The sequence below is a fragment of the Microcaecilia unicolor genome, chromosome 7 (assembly GCF_901765095.1).
Source record: "Microcaecilia unicolor chromosome 7, aMicUni1.1, whole genome shotgun sequence".
NCBI lineage: Eukaryota > Metazoa > Chordata > Amphibia > Gymnophiona > Siphonopidae > Microcaecilia > Microcaecilia unicolor.
Window position 1 is genome coordinate 107690225 of NC_044037.1, and position 20577 is coordinate 107710801.

The window sequence follows — 20577 nt, forward strand, 5'->3', positions numbered from 1 at the left end:
ATAGAGCCTGTTCCCCCAGCAGAACTCATCAGGGGTTCTGCTCCTGCTACTTCCTCATTCCCAAGAAGTCAGGGGGATTCAGGCCCATCCTGGACCTCTGACACCTCAACAAATACATCACGAAAGAGAAGATCATAATGCACTCACTTGGAACCATCCTCCCACTGATCAAAAAAAAAAAAATTGGTTAGCCTCACTGGACCTGCAGGATGCGTACTCCCACATCCCCATCCAGAAAGCACACAAGAAATTCCTACATTTCAAGTCCTGGGCCACCACTTCCAGTACTGAGCCCTCCCATTCAGACTTTCCTCAGCACCAAGAGTTTTCACAAAATGTGTTACAGTGGCTGCAGCACCCCTGCACAAGGAAGGGGTGTGCGTTTTCCTCTACCTCAATGACTGGCTACTTGTAGGATCATCGCCCATGAGACCAAGAAGGCAGTCAAATCCACAGTATCCCTCCTCCAGACGCTCGGCTTCCTGGTCAATAAGAAAGTCACACCTGCACCCAACTGGACTTCATTGGTGCCCAAATCCACACCAAATGCAGCATGGCATTTTTACCCCTTTCCAGGGGACAAGCAATAATTTGCCTGGTACAACACATCGCATCTGTGAGATGAGTTCCAGCACGAACCCTCCTGCAACTCCTGCAACACTTCGCTGCATCCATCCATGTTGTGCCTTTTGCCAAGCTACACATGTGGCCACTCCAGTGGTACCTCCGAAAGAGATGGAATCAGCACAACCATCCCTGTCTCAACAAATCACCATCACCCAGTTCGCCTGCAGGACTCTCAGGTGGTGGCAAGACCACCACAACCTCTACAGGGGGAAACCTTACCAACAACCACAACACCAGCTGATACTCACCACAGATGCCTCCAAGCTCAGGTGGGGAGTCCATCTTCTCCACCTGCGAATACAGGGCTTCTGATCCCCCTCCAAATCACATTACTACATCAACTTCCTCAAGCTCAGATTCATCAGAAACATACTCTGAGCCTTCACTCCGTGGATCTCCAACAAGAGCCTCCTGATCCAGATGAACAACCAGGTAGCCATGTTCTGTATCAATAAGTAAGGGGGCACAAGCTCCCTCCCCTGTGCAAGGAGGCATCCTAGATCGGGACCTTCGCCCTCTCCAGACACTGCCTCCTACAAGCGTCATATCTACCAGGACTAACACACTAGCGGACAGCCTCAGACGGAAGCTGGACCCCCACGAATGGTCCCTCCATCTGCAGGTCACGCAATAACTGTTCCACAAGTGGGGATCACCACAAATAGACCTCTTCGCCAGCGAAGACAATGCAAAGTGCAGACTTTTTTGCTCAAATTGACTGTCTCCGCTCAGACTGAGCCACGACGCCTTTACAATCCACTGGGGGCATCAACTGCTCTATGCTTATCCCCCCCCCCCCCCCCCCATCCACAAGACACTCCTGAAAATCATCCAGTACAAGGCCATCATTCTCGTTACGCCATACTGGCCCAGACAAGTGTGGTTTCCCTTATTACAATGCCTGACAGTGACAATGCCAATATGCCTGCCAGGCCGACCAGATCTCATCACACAAGACCAAGGTGTCACTCAACACCCCAACCTCAGCACGCTGGCCCTGGCAGCATGGATGTTGAAAGGCTATCATTAGCCCCTTTCCACATGTCCCCAGAAATCACGGATGTCTTAATAGCTGCCAGATGGCCCTCCACCAGAAAATCCTACACCTTCAAGTGGAAAAGATTCCAAACCTGGTGCACCATGGCACAGATAGACCCCTTCTCATGCCCTCTCCCTGCCGTCCTACAATACCTGCTTAGCCTTTCAGATGTGGGCCTCCGGACCACCTCCATCAGAGTCCATGTCAGCGCCATATCAGCCTTCCATGATAGATTGGGTAGTGGACCACTGGCCTCTCACCATCTGGTGACCAGGTTCATGAAGGGGCTAGGTAACCTCAACCCTCTCATATGACGCCCGCTGCCAGCCTGGGATCTGAACATTGTCCTCCACTGCCTCATGCCCCATCCCTTCAAACCACTTGAAATGGCAGAGGTCAAGTTCCTCACGTGGAAGAGCTTATTCCTCATCACAGTAACATCTGTACGATGCATCAGTGAACTCCAGGCCCTCGTGACTTACACAGCATACACACAACTCCTTCACAACCACGAAATCCTCAGAAGTCATCCTAGATTTTTGCCCAAGGTTGTCTCCCCTTTCCACATCAACCAGACAATTGTGCTCCCTTCCTTCTACCCGGGACCACACAACAGCCAAGATGAGCATCTCCTCCACACTTTGTACTGCACCCAAGCCTTGCACCTCTACCTCCAATGCACACCAGGGCAAAAAGCCTCTCAGCTCTTCATCTCTTTTGACACCAACAGACTAGGCGCCTTTGTTGGCAAACGCGCCCTGTCATCCTGGATATCTGACTGCATAGCCTTCTGCTACGAGGAGGAGGGCCTCCTGCACAACAAGGCCTCAGCACACCAACTGCAGGACAAGGCCACCACACTGGCCAACCTGCACTCTACCTCGGTGGAGAACATTTGCCACGCAGCAACCTGGTCCTCCGTTCATACCTTCACATGTCACTACTGTCTCGACAGGCTGCTACAGACTATCAGCAAGTTTGGCCTCACTGTCCTCCAAACTGCAACTGTACTATGGCCCGGAGACAAGAGGACACCAAACCCGTGAACACTCCTACACTGCCCATTCAGTCTCACTAACTGACTTTCACACCTCTGAGACAGACTTGCATGCCTCTTAGACTCAGCATTATAATGTACTTGACTGAGTGAGGTTACTTTACCATACTGGTAAATGCCTTGTTTACCGATTGTTTTACAGTGTTTACCATGCTCGTATTACCGATAACTGTCAAGTTGTGTTGTCAGGAATGTCCTAGTTATAGTTTACCATGCAGAGTTGCCATGTCATTTTGTTCTACCTTGCCATGTTGAATGTTGAATTGTTGATTTGCAAAAAAAAATAAAAAATTAATTCTCTTTAAAATGAACAGAGCTTATCACCTCTCATTACTGTCTACCATGCTGCCTCATCCTACCTGAACAGGACAGCAGGCACTTGAAGGGATACTTCCTATGGGGACACCCCTACCACCTGGCCCTTCTCAGCCCTCAGCTGGAGAGTCACCAGTGTGTGGCTGACTCATCCTACTTGTCCATGGAGAAAGTGATGTTACTTACCTGTAACAGGGGTTCTCCATGGACAGCAGGATAAGTCAGCCACACATACCCCACCTCCTCCCCTACAGTTGATGGCATGCAACACAGCTGGAGACACCTAAGGCAGGAGGGCTCACACAGGGACATATATAGGGCACACTGCAGATGCTCAGAGGGACCTGCTCAAAAGTTCCTTTGTTCTCTGGGAGAGCAGAATCCGTTTCCGGCTCATCTGATGACATCACCAGTGTGTGGTTGACTTATCCTGCTGTCCATGGAGAACCTCTGTTACAGGTAAGTAACTTCACTATCCTGGCTTTGCCTGGATTAGTTGAGTAAGGTTGAACCATGCAATACAAGCTGATTTCATTTTGAGACCCTTACATGTAACTCCACAAAGTTGTGATGCATTCACATACTTTCAGCCTTTATAGAGCCAGCCAGATTGGGAGTTGAGTTTACCTATTCAGACACATATTGAAGGTAATTCTATAATAAATTAAGGGTAATTCTCTTAGTTTATAAGGTACATAACTCAATACAACCTCTCTACATATCATGATTATTAATCCCCTAAGCCCCGTCGAGGGCACTTAGTTCCTCTCAACAAAACTGACTATTCAGACACATATATTTAGCGCAACAGAATGCTCTTCCTACGCACTTGTATTTGGAGCATTCACTACAGAAGTTTAAATCAAGCTTAAAGCCTTTTTTTGTTTGAAGATGCATTCACATAAGGTTGACTAGGCTGTAGAGATCTTTGCCCCATTTGTGGACGGAAGTGCAAGTCATGGAAGCATAACTGCTGGGTCTATTACTGACTATAGGGTCCTTTTACAAAGCAGCAGTAGGTATTGACATGTGCCTCCCTCATGCCAAAAGGCACTACTACAGGGCAGGGGCGTAGCCAGACCTCGCCGGGAGGGGGGGCCAGAGCACGAGGTGGGGGGGCACTGTTTAGCCACCCCCCCTGAGCCGCCACCGCTGCCGCCATATTGGACTCCCCTGCCGGCCTGCCGACGACCCCCTTGAACCCCCCTCCCACCACCAACCCTCCCCTGCCGTCGCCACCCGCCCCGCCGCATCAGATACCTTGTTTGCTGGCGGGGGTCCCCGAATCCCGCCAGCCGAAGAGAGTCTTCTTCAGCGCCAGAGTAGCGCCTTCGTTCAACCAAGTTCCTGGTGTGATCAGCTGTTTCTGATGCCTTATGTCCTGCTTGGGGCTACATGCATGGTGCAGGACATAAGGCGTCAGAAACAGCTAATTGCACCAAGAACTTCATTGAACGAAGGCACTACTCCGGCGCTGAAGAAGACTCTCTTCGGCTGGCGGGGTTCGGGGACCCCTGCCAGCAAACAAGGTATCTGATGCGGCGGGCGGTGACGGCGGGGGAAGGTTGGTGGCGGGAAGGGGGTTCAAGGGAATCGTCGGCAGGGGGGCCAGGGCCAAATCTACGGGGACCTATGTCCCCTCAGGCCCCACAAAGCTACGCCACTGCTACAGGGCACACTTAGGCACTCTGCGGTATTTCAAGCATCTGCGCACACTTTCCTGGCACTAAAAATACTTTGTGTTTTTTTAGCACTGGGAGCGTATTTGGGAAAATCTATGCACTAATCATACAGCAGACCACCTTTTAGAACAGCTTAGTAAAAGGACCCTGTGTAAATTGTAATTTTTTTTCATTTTCTTATAGTTGTAATTTGTACACAGCTCAGGAAGTTTTCTAATGGTTGGTACAATAGGAATGGGACTTGATGTACTACCTTTCTGTGGTTTTTGCAATTACATTAAAAGCAGTTTACATATTATATACAGGTACTTATTTGTACCTGGGGCAATGGAGGGTTAAATTACTTGCTCAAAGTCACAAGGAGCTGTAGGGGAAGCAAACCCAGTTCCCCAGGATCAAAGTCCACTGCACTAACCACTAGGCTACTCCTCCACTCTGCTGTACAAGCATTAAATAAACTTGAAACCTGAAACTTTTTATTCTTTCCAATCCAATTGATTTTTGAAGATGTGATACATAAGGGGTTGAGAAACTGTTTGTCTGGGGGCAAAATAGTACTCTGAAAACCTAATGGAATGGGATCAAATTTGGCATGGAGGAAACATCAGTGTAAAGATGAAAAGAGACATCATTTGAAATGGGTCAGATTGGTCCGGGGGCTACAAAGTAATAAAGCTTCCCCCACCCCCAGTAGTGGCCTGGTGCATTTATATGGGAGAAGCTTCTCCAGCTTCTGAAGCATCAAAACTTTGATACACTGAAACATAACAGTAAAGGAATCACTCCTTTCAAACTACTTCTCCCCTCTTCTCTATTCTTCCAGTCAAGCACACAAACAAAGCAGATATACATCAACCTTCAGACACACACATACACCCTTCACACAAAGACACCCACACTCATCCGCAGATAACGTGAACACACACAGATACAGTCACACACAAACAAACCATACCCAGAAACACACACACACATTCAATGAAGCATGCTTTCCCCAAGTGCCTTACCCTCTATTTGCTGGACTGGCTGTTAATAACTTATATGTGTATTTTATTTTCTTTGTTGTAAATTTTACCGTGAAACCTAGTGACAGAACTGTATAGTTTCCTTAAAGTTTGCTATGTGTGTGACATGAAGGGGAATTCTATAACTAAATGCTGGCAGTTACCTGCTCCTTGAACACCTAAATGCAGGACAAATTATCACTTATACATGTAAGTGTATACATAAGCACCATTCTATATTAGCATGTGTTAAGTGCTATCATGTGTAAATGCAATGAGGTGTACATATGGGTGGGACATAGCCATGCCTCCCAGTTAAGCCCTTGCTTGCAATTACGCCAGGTCTATGACTGCTGTAGCTATGGGTGCCTAAAAGTTAGATGGGCTTGTGCCAGGTTACACTAGTATTCTACAATGCAGTCTGGCCACCCAGATGCCTTCATAGAACAGGCGCTCACCACACAGAACTGGGGCACCTAACAGGAGGTGCCCACTTACAGAATTTCTTACCTAGAAACCGAACAGTGTTGTTTGGTTAATGGATGCAATGGAGCTGATATTCAGACCATGGGAGGCAGCCCAGGTAACTCCTGTGGTCAGCGCTGAGACCGTATCAATACTGGGCCATTTCCAGTGACTGTTATTGAATATCTTGGGGGGGGGGGGGGGCACTATAAACATAACCAGCTAAGTTAATATTCAGTGCTGGCCAGTTAAGTTTATAGTAGTCAAAGACAGACCTGCTATTTACGTAGCCCAATTTGGCCGCAAAACTTAGCTGGCCAGTGTTTGAATATTTGCAGCTAGTTGGCTGTATCACACAATATAGCCGGTTAGCCACTATGCATTGACTGTAAATATTCAGTAGGAGATAGCCAGCTATTCCCCGTTGAATATTCACAGATAGCTGGTTAACTGCTATTTATTTATTTATTGGGATTTATTAAACACTTTTATGAAAAGATTCACCCAAGGCGGTATACAGTAGGTACAGTTTAACATAAAGCTTACAATTTTGTTAACTTCATAACAATAGTAAAATAACCAAGAATAAACATAAATACAATACATGAGGTAAACTTAAAAACAGTAAATTGAAACCTAATAATAGAACTACTGTGAAACAGTATCAAAAATATACACATTAACAGCATTGGAATTCAAATATCAGAGATATAATACAATGTTAGCATAATACTAATAATACACCTAATAAGCATGCATTAGAACAATCAACTTTTTTTTATTATTATTTAACTGGCCAGGAACCGTTCCTGGCCAGCTAAATAGTTTTGTCTATTGGGGGGGGGGGGGGGGGTATGTGTATGCAGTGGTGTACCTAGGGTAGTTGACACCTGGGGATGGTCATTTTTTAACACCCTCCTCCAAAATCCACTACTATGCATACCAAGGATACAAAACACTCAGGACCTATAGAGCAATTCTACCATACCATAAGCAGTCATTTCTATGAGTCACACAAAGAAAAGGAAAGCATCTTAAACACTACAATGAGCACTAGAACATCAATTCACCTATTGTAAAATGAAACCAGACAGATAGTACAGTTCGTCGATCCTGCACAGTCAATGCCAACTGAAAGCCATGTCTTTTTCACAAACACAGATACACCCTAATCCACTATAGAATAAGTAATCATAAACTTTATATTTAGACAAAAATTAAACTGAACCCCCAAGATGGCAGACTCTGCATACAATGCAACACCACAGAAACAGAAAATGTCCCCTAATACTGTGCAAAATATAAAGACAGCAGATGTAAATTTGAAAAAACTAACAAGTACCAATCACCACTTTACAAATTAACAAATAAAAATAAAACAAATATAGAAAATAAAATAATACCATTTTATTGGACTAATACATTTAGCTTTCAGAGGCCAAAACCTCCTTCCTCAGGTCAATACAGTATAGTGCTGTTACAGTATCCTATCCTGACCTGAGGAAGGGGGTTTTGTTCTCCAAAGGTTAGTCAAAATGTATTAAAATTAGTCCAATAAAAAGATTACCTTATTTACATGTTCTATTTATGAACATTTATTAGCACATCTACAAAACTACTTTATCCTAAAGCAAAAAAAATAAAAATATATATTTTATTTACAGTTTGTTGTCTCTGGTTTCTGCTTTCCTCATGTTCTTTTCACTGTCTTCCTTCCATCCATCTTCGCTCTCTCTCTCTGCCATCCAGTGTCTGCCCTCTCTGCTGTCCCCTCCATCCAGTGTCTGCCCTCTCTCCCTGCCCCTTCCATCCACTGTCTGCCCTCTCTCCCCCTTCCATCCAAATCTGCCCTCTATCTCTGCCCCTTCCATCCACCATCTGCCCTTCTGCCCTCTCTCCTCCCCTTTCCATCCACAGTCTGCCCTTTCTATCCCTTCCATCCATTGTCTGCCCTTTCTCTCTGCCCCTTCAGTCCACCATTTGCCCTCCCTCTCCCATCCATCCGGGGTTTGCCCTCCCTCTCGCTTCCCCTTCCATCCAGGATCTGTCCCCTCTCTCTCTCTCTGCCCCCTCTTTTCAGCCCCCAGTTCCAGCCCCATTATCCCACCTGCCCCTAGTTCCAGCCCCAGCCCACATCTCCCACCTGCCCCCCTTTTCAGCCCCCAGTTTCAGCCCCACTATCCCACCAGTCCCCAGTTTCAGCCCCAGCCCTTTTCTCCCACCAGTCCCGAGCTTTAGCCCCCAGCCACTTCTCCCTGTCCCCTTTTCAGTCCCCAGTTTCAACCCCAGCCCTTTTCTCCCACCAGTCCCGAGCTTCAGCCCCAGCCACTTCTCCATGTCCCCTTTTCAGCCCCCAGTCCCCACAGTTTCAGACCCTGCCTCTTTTCAGCCCCCAGTTCCAGTACTAGCCCCCTTATCCCACCTACCCTCCTTTTCGGCCCCCAGTTCCAGTCCCCTTCATCCACATGCCATGCATTAGGGCCCCCCTTTTCAGCCCCAGACCCATTCTCCCACCTGCCCCAGGCATGGCCCCATTCTCCCTCCTGCCCCAGACATGGCCCCATTCTCCCTCCTGCCCCCTTCTAAGACCCCAGTTCCAGCTCCAGGCCCCTTTTCCCATCTGAACCCTCCTCCCAGTCCATGCCCCCTCCCATCTGAGCCCCCCCCCAGACCCAGTCCCCTTCTCCCATCTGAGACCCCCCAGACCCAGTCCCCTTCTCTCATCTGAGCCTCCCCTCTCCCCGACCCAGTCCCCACCTGCATACCAGCTCCGTCGACAGACGACCCTCTCTTGCCACCCGGCCGGCACCCAGCCTTTAAAGAAAATCTGTGAAGCGCTTTGCGTCTGTTGTAAATGGAGCAAATCACCTCGTCGCGTCGGCCCTTCCCTCACTGTGTCCTGCCCTCTGATGTAACTTCCTATTTCCGCGAGGGCGGGGCACAGTGAGGGAAGGGTCGACGCGACAAGGCGATTTGCTTCAATTACATGCAGAGTAGACACGAGGAGCTTCACAGATATATTTTAAAGGCTGGGTGTCGGCCGGGTGGCAGGAGAAGAGGGTCGTCTGTCGACGGAGCTGGTGGTAGGCAGATGGGGACTGCGGCGCCAGCGGAACACCCCCCCCCCACCTGCTGACACCCGGAGCGGACTGCCCCCACCGTCCCGCCCTTGGTACGCCACTGTGTGTATGGCTTCCTAGTAGTAGACAACCACAGCAGTACCGGGAGAGTGGTACCCTGTGATTAAACTGTAAAGTCTATCCTTTGAAATCTGTTGATAGTGACATCTAATTGTTAACTTTATTATCATAGTTGCTTTCATTTATTCTTTCCAAACCAATAGAATATTTGCATACTGCTCCATTCAAACTGCTTAACTCCTCTCCCCTCCATGTCAGACACAAAGCACACATTTAGAGGGACTGGAAAGAATTATAAGAGCCAGGCTCTGCAGGCTTTCCCCACTTGTTATTCTTTTCAACCCAATAGTTGTTTGAAATAAATTATATATAAGGGATTGAGAATCTCTCTGTTTCTCTGGATGCAAAATAACTCTCCATACATTTAAGAGAATAGGACCAAATTTGACATGAGAGGAAAACTGGTGAAAAGACACACTGAGATCAGAAATGGGCCAATCAGACCAGGAGTTGCCTCAATTTAAAAAAAAAGTGCAATGCATTTTTATAAGAGTAGTTATAATTTCCACAGCATAGAAACATTGATACACTGAGCTGTTATCCTTTCAGACTCTCTCCTCTTCTGTACCATTGTGGCACAGACACACACAGAACCAACACAGACAAATCCACAGATACACACACATGGTCCCTTCATACAGACACCCCCCTCCCCCATTCCTCATCCACACACAAACAAAAGACACGCACAGCCTCACATATAGAAACAAAACAAGCACATACACCCACATAGACACAAGCAAAACAGACACACAGAGACAAAATAAGTACAAAAATACATGAGCAGAGGGACTAGAAAGAATACTGTGAGCCATGCTTTTTTTTTTTGTTTTGTTCCCATCAGATATTCTTTCTCCCGCATTGAAAGGATCCTCCTGGAAGGCATTGATGCTGATGGTGGACACAGGCGAGATGCTCTCCGTGCCCTAAAGAAAGTCCGCGAGGATCGCTGGAAGTCGAAGTTTGGGAAGGCTCTGGTATCCTATCACCTGAAGGTGAGTCCTGTACACTTCGAATAGATTGTGCTGTGTGTGTGTGTGTGGGGGGGGGGGGGGGGGGGGGGGGGGGGAGGGGAGGACTGGGAAAGGACTTGATCTGGACAGAGGCTGAAACACATGATCCTCTCTTAAGTTCTGGTGGAAGTCAACAATAGAGATTACGTTTTAAAACTTTTTGATAAATAAAGTAGTGTGGTTGCTGTGTTAACACACCTGGATATGCAGAAATAAATGCTAGTAAACAGGCTCTAGGTGAAACTTTTTAAATAGGCCATGATTATGTATTTGTTTCTAAGAAGTAACCTAAACATAGTAGTAACATAGTAAATGACGGCAGATGAAGACCTGTACAGTCCATCTAGTCTGCCCAACAAGATAAACTCATTTTACACGGCATGTGATACTTTATATGTATACCCGAATTTGATTTGTCCTTGCCTTTCTCAGGGCACAGACCGTAGAAGTCTGCCCATCACTGTTCTTGTACTAAGTTCTGAAGCTAACGTCGAAGCCCCTTAAAATTTACACTCCAGCCCATTCCTATCTATTCAGTCACGATCACGGCATAGATTATAGAAGTCTGCCCAGCTCCCGTTTTGTTTCCCAATTACCGGCGTCGCCATCCAATCTCTGCTAAGATTCCATGGAACCATACCTTCTAAACAGGATTCCTTTGTGTTTATCCCACGCATGTTTGAATTCCATTACCGTTTTCATCTCCACCACCTCCAATGGGAGGGCATTCCACATATCCACCACCCTCTCCGTGAAAAAATATTTACTGACATTAGTCCTGAGTCTGCCCCCCTTCAACCTCAATTCATGTCCTCTAGTTCTACCGCCTTCCTGTCTCCAAAAAAGGTTCATTTGCGGATTAATACCTTTCAAATATTTGAACGTCTGTATCACGTCACCTCTGTTTATCCTTTCCTCCAAGGTATACATGTTCAGGTCAGCAAGTCTCTCCTCGTATGGTTTGCAATGCAAATCCTATACCATTTTTGTAGCTTTTCTTTGCACCGCTTCCAGTCTTTTTACATCTTTAGCAAGATACGGCCTCCAAAACTAAACACAATACTCCAAGTGGGGCCTCACCAACGACTTTTAGAGGGGCATCAACAGCTCCTTTCTTCTGCTGGTTATGCCCCTCTGTATGCAGCCTAGCATCCTTCTGGCCATGGCTGTCGCCTTGTCACATTGCTTCTTCACCTTTAGATCCTCAGACACTAACACCCTAAGGTCTCTCTCCTGAGTCGAGCTTATTAATCTCTCCCCTCCTATCCAGTATCTCTCTTTTGGGTTTTTGCACCCCAAGTGCATCACTCTACACTTCTTGGCATTACATTTTAACTCCACTAAATATTCTGGGTTTTAATGAAAATTTTGGTTTCCAATCAGTAAACTACAAACTATTACAGAAACCAAATGCGCACTAATGAGTGGAGGAGTGGCCTAGTGGTTAGGGTGGTGGACATTGGTCCTGGGGAACTGAGGAACTGAGTTCGATTCCTGGCACAGGCAGCTCCTTGTGACTCTGGGCAAGTCACTTAACTCTCCATTGCCTGCCGCATTGAGCCTGCCATGAGTGGGAAAGCACGGGGTACAAATGTAACTAAAATAAATAAATAATAAACTCAAAAACATCAAGGATATAAAAAAATAATGATACCATGAAAATAAATATTGTATATTAATATATTGTACTCAGTTTTTTTGGTGTATTACAATTGACCCGAAGACTCGAGATGTCTAACAGCACCATATCACCATCATCGCACTCCCTACCTCCACTCTCTATTATTACAACTTCAACACTTATATCAATCTAAATGAAAAAGCTACTTAGCTTGAGTAGGGGGGAGATGGGAAAAAACTCTTCTTTACATTCTCATAGATGTTCCAATTCAAGCAATGATACGAATTCCAAGTCAGGTCAGTGTAATACTTTTAAATCTCATGATCACCATTTCTATCCATGACTGATAAAACTGCAGTTTCACCGCTCAGTGTTAATCTTCATAGCTTCTTACATGGGCCATGTTTCGCCAAGTATTGGCATCCTCAGGGGAACTAGTAGTTCGGCGGATCTTAGGGAGGAACAACTCTCACCCAGGTTGAATTTTAACTGCCAGACCCTCGACCATTCTTCTAAGGTTCGGAGATCCCTTCTCATCATTTCTACTCCCTCCAGGGTATCCACTGTATTGGCTATTTTCGTGTCATCCGCAAAAAGGCACACCTTTCCTTCCAACCCCTCAGCAATATCTCCCACAAATATATTAAACAGAATAGGCCCCAGCATCGACCCCGGAGGAACTTCACTGCTCACCTTCCTTTTCTCTGAGCGGATTCCATTTACCACCACCCTCTGCCACCTGTCGGTCAACCAGTTTCTTATCCAGTTCACCACTTTCGGTCCTAAGTTCAACCCTTTCAGCTTATTCATGAGTCTTTTGTGGGGGACCGTATCAAAGGCTTTGCTGAAGTCCAAGTAGATTACATCTAACGCACATCCTTCATCCAGTTCTTTGGTCACCAAGTCAAAGAAGTCAATAAGATTCGTTTGGCAGGATTTTCCTTTGGTAAAGACATGTTACCTCGGGTCCTGTAACCTGTCGGCTTCTAGAAAGTTAACTAGCCTTTCTTTCAGCAGCGACTCCATTATTTTTCCTACCACCGACGTGAGACTTACCGATCTGTAGTTTCCCACTTCTTCCCTGTCTCCACTTTTGTGAAGCGGGACCACATCTGCTTGTCTCCAATCCCGCGGAACCTCTCCTGTCTGTAAAGATCTATTAAATAAATCCTTAAGAGGTCCCACCAGGACCTCTCTGAGCTCCTTCAGTATCCTGAGATGTATCCAATCTGGCCCCATAGCTTTGTCCACCTTGAGATTCTCAAACTGTTTATAAACTCTTTCTTCCATAAACGGCGCAGTATCCACTCCATTCCCAGACATTCCCTCGGCAGCCAACCGTGGTCCTTCTCCAGGCATTTCCTCCATGAACACCGAAGAGAAATAATTGTTTAGCACGTTCGCTTTATCTTCATCACTCTCCACATAGCCATTCTCATTATCTTTCAGTCTCGCAATTCCATGCCTGTCTCTTCTCCTTTCTCCAATATATATGAAAAAGGTCCTGTCACCTCTCTTTACATCTTTAGCCATTTTTTCTTCTGCTCGCGCTTTTGCTAGCCGTATCCCCTCTTCGCTTCTTTGAGTTTAATCCAATAACCTTTTCCGTGATCCTCTCGTTGCGTTCTTTTGTATTTCTTGAAGAAAGCCTCTTTTGCTCTTATTTTTTCAGCTACTTGTTTGGAGAACCATATAGGCTTCCTGCTTCTCTTGTTTTTGTTTACTTTCCTCACAAAAAGATCAGTTGCCATATTTAGAGCAGCTTTTAGCTTGGACCACTGTTTTTCCACATCTCCTACGCCTTCCCACGCCAACAGCTCCTTCTTCAGGTATTCCCCCATTTTATCAGTACACCTTAAGTAGAGGAGTGTGGTAGCCGTGTTAGTCCACTCTTAAGGTTATCAATAGAAATCAAACAAAATAAAACATGGAAAAGAAAATAAGATGATACCTTTTTTATTGGACATAACTTAATACATTTCTTGATTAGCTTTCGAAGGTTGCCCTTCTTCGTCAGAATGATTGAATATTTTAACACCCAACAGAAAGGACTTAACAAGGATCTGGGGTTCCTAACCCATTATAAACCATAAAGCTGTATGTCTCTGTTGATCACCCCAACCCTCACCTATCCACACCCATCCTGTTAGAATATCAATGATATGCTTTGATGTCCCCATGCATACCTCCGACCCACCCCCATCCTCCCACCCTGTCAGACTGTCATAGTAATGCTTGAATGTTTTCACTTATATACACTGTCAGCTAGCACATTTGCTTATTTCCGATCTGACGAAGAAGGGCACCACCTTCGAAAGCTAATCAAGAAATGTATTAAGTTATGTCCAATAAAAAAGGTATCATCTTATTTTCTTTTCCATGTTTTATTTTGTTTGATTTCTGTTGATAATCAGTACACCTGAAATCCAGTACTTTGAGTTTTGTGCATCCGCACTCCGCCTTCGCCCTTATATCAAACCATACGGTGTGATGGTCACTATTACATAGGTGGGCTCCCACCCGAATATTGGACACACTACCCCCATTTGTGAGCACTAGATCCAGCATCGACCCTTTCCTCGTGAGTTCCATCACCATTTGTCTGAGCAAGGCACTTTGACAGGCATCCACAATCTCCCTACTTCTTTCCGATTCCGCAGATGGGACGTTCCAATCCATGTCAGACAAATTGAAATCTCCCAACAGTAGCACCTCCCCTTTCATACCAATCTTTTGAATATCTTCTATCAGATCCTTGTCTAACTTCTCTGTTTGCGCAGGAGGTCTGTAGATAACCCCTGTGTGGATACAGGTCTCATCTTCTCTTTCCAGGACGATCCATAAAGCTTCTTTGTTTCCCCAGGTTCCCCGCATTTCAGCTGCTCTGATATTGTCTCTCACATACAGAGCCACTCCTCCACCTCTTTGGCCCTCTCTGTCCTTCCTAAAAAGATTATAGCCCGGTACGGTCACATCGCATTCATGAGAATTGTTGAATCACGTCTCCATAATAGCAACAATATCCAAGTTTTCTTCAGACATCAGGGCTTGCAAGTCTTGAACCTTTTTACTTAGACTACGAGCATTTGTGCACATAGCTTTCCATGTTCTTAGTGAGTTTAGGTGGTTTACTATACTTACATGACTTTTCCCTCTGCCATCATGTTTATTCTGGGGGTGACTTTCCAAAATCCCTTGTTTCCTTTTATCACCCCCACCCTCTAGTTTAAATGTCTATGAACATATTGTCTGAATTTCTCCCCAAGGATCCTTTTTCCCATCACAGAAAGATGTAGCCCATCATTACAGTACAGCCTGTTATTTTTCCATGTATTACCCCATGCTCCTATGTATCTAAAACCTTCTTCTTTACACCAAGACTCAAGCCACTTATTGAATTCCTCTGTTTTGCATAGTCTTTCCTCTCTCCTCCCCCACGTAGGAATTGCTTCAGAAAAAGCCACAGTCCAAACCAAAGATTTCTGTCCCTCCCCAAGTTTCTGGAACGCTCTCTGTGCTGTAAACTTGCTATTGTTGGCCAGGTCATTTGTCCCCTGGTGAATTACAACATCAGCATTTGAAGCCTCATTCTCTTCACGGATCACTTTCAGTATTTGGTCTGTACATCTTGTAGCTGAAGACCTTGGAAGACATTTCACTAGGTTGGAACCCCTCAACTGTGTACCTAAGTTAATGCCTCTGATAATGGAGTCTCCGAACAGAAAGAGTTTTCTGCTTTTCATCATTCTGTCGTTATTTGGGGGATGTTTCTTGGGTTGTTCTACTTTCATAGCCTCTGGTTCCTCCACAGTACTTCTTTTTTCACCATCATAATGATGCAATGCTGCAAAATAATTTGACAGGGGCAAAGTTTGGGAAGGCGAGTGTTTCTGTGTCACAGATCTTAGTCTACCAGAGCCTACTGTGAGGTGTGCTGGAGCAGGCTCTCACAGGCTCTCGAGAGCCGTTTGTTAAGTTTTTAAGAATTTTGGGAGCCGGTTCTCCATGGCTACTTTAACAAATGGATCCCAAAATGTGGGTTTGGGCCCCTCCTGAATTCTCTTTTACTTTGCTGGTGAGAGAGAGCCCCCTGTTAACAATTTACCAGCACAACCCTGTGACCCTCTGATGTTTCATTCTCTGAGGCAGTGGTGATGGTAAATTAGCTGGAAAATGAGTAATCCTGGATGTTTCTTTAATTATAGCTAATTCCTTCTTGAGTATGTTGATCACTTCTTTCAAGGCTGACATTTGGAGACAGATAGGACAAGCTCTAAGGTTCCAGATAGTTTGCTTTAGGATTAAAGCAGAACATGTATTGCACTGAATGAAGGTCATAATGATGTGATTCACAAGTGAGAAAAGGTGAAGTATGACAGGGAGTAACAAGAATTAGGATTGACCAACTAAGTATAATGAAGATACTTGTCCCTTGATTGCTCTTGTAAACCTCGGGGCAGTGTGATATGGTCAGCACAGCCTGTGCCCCTCCCTTCTCAATCTCTGCTCTTTCACAGTCTGGGAGTTTTTCTTTTACCCTCAGAGTTCAGTGGCTCGGAATTTCACAAGGTCCTTTGCAATCCACCAGCCCACGGGACGAGCTATATTGTAATCCACAGCCAGGGTAATCTCGCTCAGCCTCTTAACGTTTACAGTCAGGAGGGTTATCCCTCTTAGCTGTCCCACGACTTGGGACTATAGCTCCTAGGCGGGCGTGGTCCCTTAGTGTTTCCCGGATTCCACCACCCCTCAGCCTCAAACTCCCTCTGAAACAATCCGTCCTTTTCCTTTCCCTTCCCCCCCTCGAAAGGGGAGGGGAGTAGTGGGGCTCTCCTGTCTCCCCCTTCTCTCTCGCTTCTTCAGTTTTCCTGATGAGGGAGAAAGTCCTGTAGCAAACCCCCAATTCAAATAGTTCACATTTATCACAGCACAAACCGTAAGATTCTGCCTTCTGCTTCAACCTTCTCTTCCCCTATCCACCTACTAGCAGTTCAGGTGAATGTAAGGGCCCTACCCTTTCACTGTCAGCACCAACTCCTGACAACCACCCACACACCCAGGTTGAAACATTCATTCCTTAATCCCTCCTCTAATGCAGCCACCTTTTCCCTCCCTGCATTAAGCCAGAGAACCAGGCTGCCATCTGCCTTCTTAATTCTCGACCTTTAGCTTTAGCAAGAGCAGAGATATCCATGGGTTCCTCTTCCAGGCTCTCCCCTCTCTCTCTCTCTCTCCACCACCCCCTGATTGCCAATCCATAGGTTCTTCTACACTCCTCCCTCCCAGCTGCTCTTCGTTCCCCTGATTGAACTTCAGAGTCTCCTCCTTCCCCTTAGCCTTCTGGGACTGGTAGTGTGAACTACTCTTACCTCCTCTACCCTGTGTCTCCCCCAGGGGCTGCCGGGAATTGTAGTCCCTGGCTCTACTTTGTGTCTCCCTCAGGGGCTGCTGGGAATTGTAGTCTTTGGCTTTCCCTATTGCATCTGGGGAAGGTGACCAGCTGCTTTCCCTAGCATGCTGGATCCTTGGGGACTGGAATCTACAGCGCCCACCCCTGCGGTAGAAGTGGAGCCAGGTTGACGGCACGGGGAGAGCGAGAGCGGACTTCCGCCGGCGCTGGCACACATTTTCAATGCAACACATGGCATCGGAGCTGGCAGAACTCCGTTTGGGGGAGCGGCCGCTCCCCTGGCACCCCCCCTTGCTATGCCACTGCCCTGCGGGAGGTCTCCGGCCACTCCAAAGGAGCCTTTCTCTCTCTTTCCCTAGCAATTACCCCCTCCCCATCCTCATACTCTTCACACTCTATATAAAGGGAGTTTCCCTAGGGGTGGGTGGGACTAAGACACAGGTAACCTCAGTTACCAATCAAATCAAGTCTGAAAATGCCCAGTGTAGCTCACAAGGTAAACTTAAGTTCTGTTTTCTTTTCTTTTACCAAACAGATCTAACCAAACTGCCCCTCCTCCACAGCTATGAGTCACCAGATGCTATGTAACCAAATTGATTGAATTAAGTCTCTGGCAATGTAGATTCAACGCACTATTCTAAAGAATGCACCTTTAAAACAGACACCAGTCACCAGATTGATTGGATAAGTCACAGGTTTAAAACACTTGGCACAGGTTAAAACACAGTTCCAATGAAAACACCTTTAAGACAATTCCAGCATAAAAAGATAAAATCACAGTGCAATATAGGCAATAGGATGGAGACAGATAAGGAACTTATAGAGGTCAGACCGTCTGCAAGTGAAAGGACAGGGTTTTTTTGTTTGTTTGTTTTTTGTGTTAATAGGATAGAATAAAAAGGGGGTGAAATAGAATAAAGGAGTCAATAGTTTACCAGGAAGATATTAAGAGATATTAAGGAAGATATTAAGAGCAGGACACGGGTAACCTCAGTTACCAATCAAACCAAGTCTGAAAATGCCCAGCGTAGCTCACAAGGTAAACTTAAGTTCAAGGTAAACATTTACAGCTTTCTATCATCTGGATTTTTTTTTTCAATACACTATACCTTTCCCTGGAAACTTCCACCAAATGGGAACTGAACAATTGAAGAGACTGTTCTTTCTCTTCAACTTACTGCATCTAAACAATAGGATGTTCTTTTCTTAGGGCCTCATGTATCAAGCCACGCTAGCAGTTCCCGTGTGGCAATGCTGACAGAGCCCATTCAAAGTGAATGGGCTTTGTAGGCATTACCGCCAGGGAGCCACTAGCGCGGCTTGATAAAAGCGGCCCTTAATGATCTTGCAACTGATTTCTATCTGAATACAGAGGCAGAACAATTTCCTATACTTGACTCCATTCTCAACAGTTTAAAAGGAAACAAGTAGAGAAAGCATGCAGAAAATGGTTCAGGGAATTCTTTCCAACCTCTGTCCATGTATATGTATCTGTGGGTGGGGGGGGGGGGGGGGGAAGCTGTGAAGGAGTAGTTTTTTGAGGATGGGGACAGTTTACAGAGTTATGGGGCAGCTGCATGGGGGCCAGTTTTTGGGAATGAGAAAGTTGAGTGATGGGGCTAATTTTTTGTGGAGTAGTATTGGGGACATAGGAGCCGACTCTGTGGGTGCTTAAGCACCCCCAATATTGACAAAATTCCTTGTATGTGTCCAGGGAGGGGTTATTTCCATTAGGCTTAGCACCCCCAATAATTTTGAAAAGTTGGCTCCTATGATTGGGGATGCTGGAGCAGTTGGTAGATTTTGGAGGTAATGCAGTTTGTGGGGTAGTGGGGATTAGTTTTTAAGCACGGAGCAATTTAGTGATGAAGTGTTTTTTGAGAGTGGGGCAGTTTGCAGGGTGGTGGGGCAATTGCAGGGCTGTAGTTTTGGAGGTTACACAGTTTGCAGGGTGGTGGGGGTAGGTTTTGGGGAGGGGCAGTTTGTGGAATAGAGAAGGTTAGTTTTGGGGATGGGGCTGTTTGAAGGGTAGTGGGGCAGTTGTGGGTGTAGTTTTGTGGGTGGAGCAGTGGTAGGGAAGTTGTGGTAGGGGGTTTTGAGGGCAGTTTGTGAGAAAAGGGAGAGGTAGTTTGAAATGAAGAATTCTCTAACTTCTCTGTTTCATTGAATCTAAGTTTCTGTGCCCTAGAAGCTTGAACTCTTTTTCCCATAGAAATGCATTAGGGCACTTTTGAGGGCTTATTTGTTTGGAATCCCAAGTCTGACCTGGCCCATTTTCAAACCTTATGTGTGTTTTTATCACTTCCACCCCAAATTTCATCCCATTCTGTTAAGGTTTCAGAGTTTTTTTGTCCCCAGACAGATGGATGGACGGATAGACCACTTACATGATTCTTTCCAACTTCCAATGGGTTGGAAACAATAAAAAGTACCATTTGCCTATCCAGTACAGAGCCTTGGCTTAAGCTGCTTCTGTTTTTGCTGGGTTTTAGCACCACCTCTTTTAAGCTCCATAGAAGATTCTGATATTTTAATATAGTGTTTCACACCTTGTAATCATGTGAATTATCTAATTCAACACTTGGTCAACTGGAGGTGTTCTACGAAACAATAAATATTGTTTCTTTTAACCCCAGACAATTCTCTTCTGGGCCTGCGAGGAGTTCCCTGAATCTGCAGAGTGGCAAGACCCTGTGAAGAGCTTCATGAGGCTAGTGGATTTCCTTGAGTCCTACCTTTACCATGGAGTACTTCCTCATTACATTCTGGGCTCTCAGGTCAACCTGTTTAAAGCTGACAGCATGAAGCTGCAGGAGATCCACGCTGCAGTAGTCCAGTTCAAGAGTGACCCTGAGCATTACCTCCAGTGTTAAGAGGATCTGGAAATTTGAAGATGCTGCAAAGGAAGCAGCTGTATTCACATGCTGTCTAAGAAATGTGGTTATGGCCACTATAATAGAATAAATGATTAAAATTTTCTCTTTCACTGTCTTTATATTTGGGCTGCAAATCCGAATATATGGGGTAAAGTTTTTCTGTGTATAAAACATGAGAAGGCATCCTTGGTGATTTTATCTTAACAAAAATAAATGATGATAAAGTTTTTTTTACTGTCTGCCTTAAACTATAGGCATTTTAGAAACT

At 45.7% G+C, this 20577-nt stretch overlaps 1 protein-coding gene across 1 annotated transcript in view; it reads left to right on the forward strand.

Annotated features, from left to right (window-relative positions):
• LOC115474524 (protein mab-21-like 3) overlaps positions 1–20356 on the forward strand; it is a 39541-nt gene extending 19185 nt beyond the window's left edge. The window contains 2 exon segments of the mRNA XM_030210015.1: positions 10234–10384; positions 20070–20356. Coding sequence (XP_030065875.1) covers positions 10234–10384; positions 20070–20306 — 388 coding nt within the window. The 3' untranslated portion in view covers positions 20307–20356.
• The last annotated feature ends 221 nt before the right edge of the window (positions 20357–20577 follow it).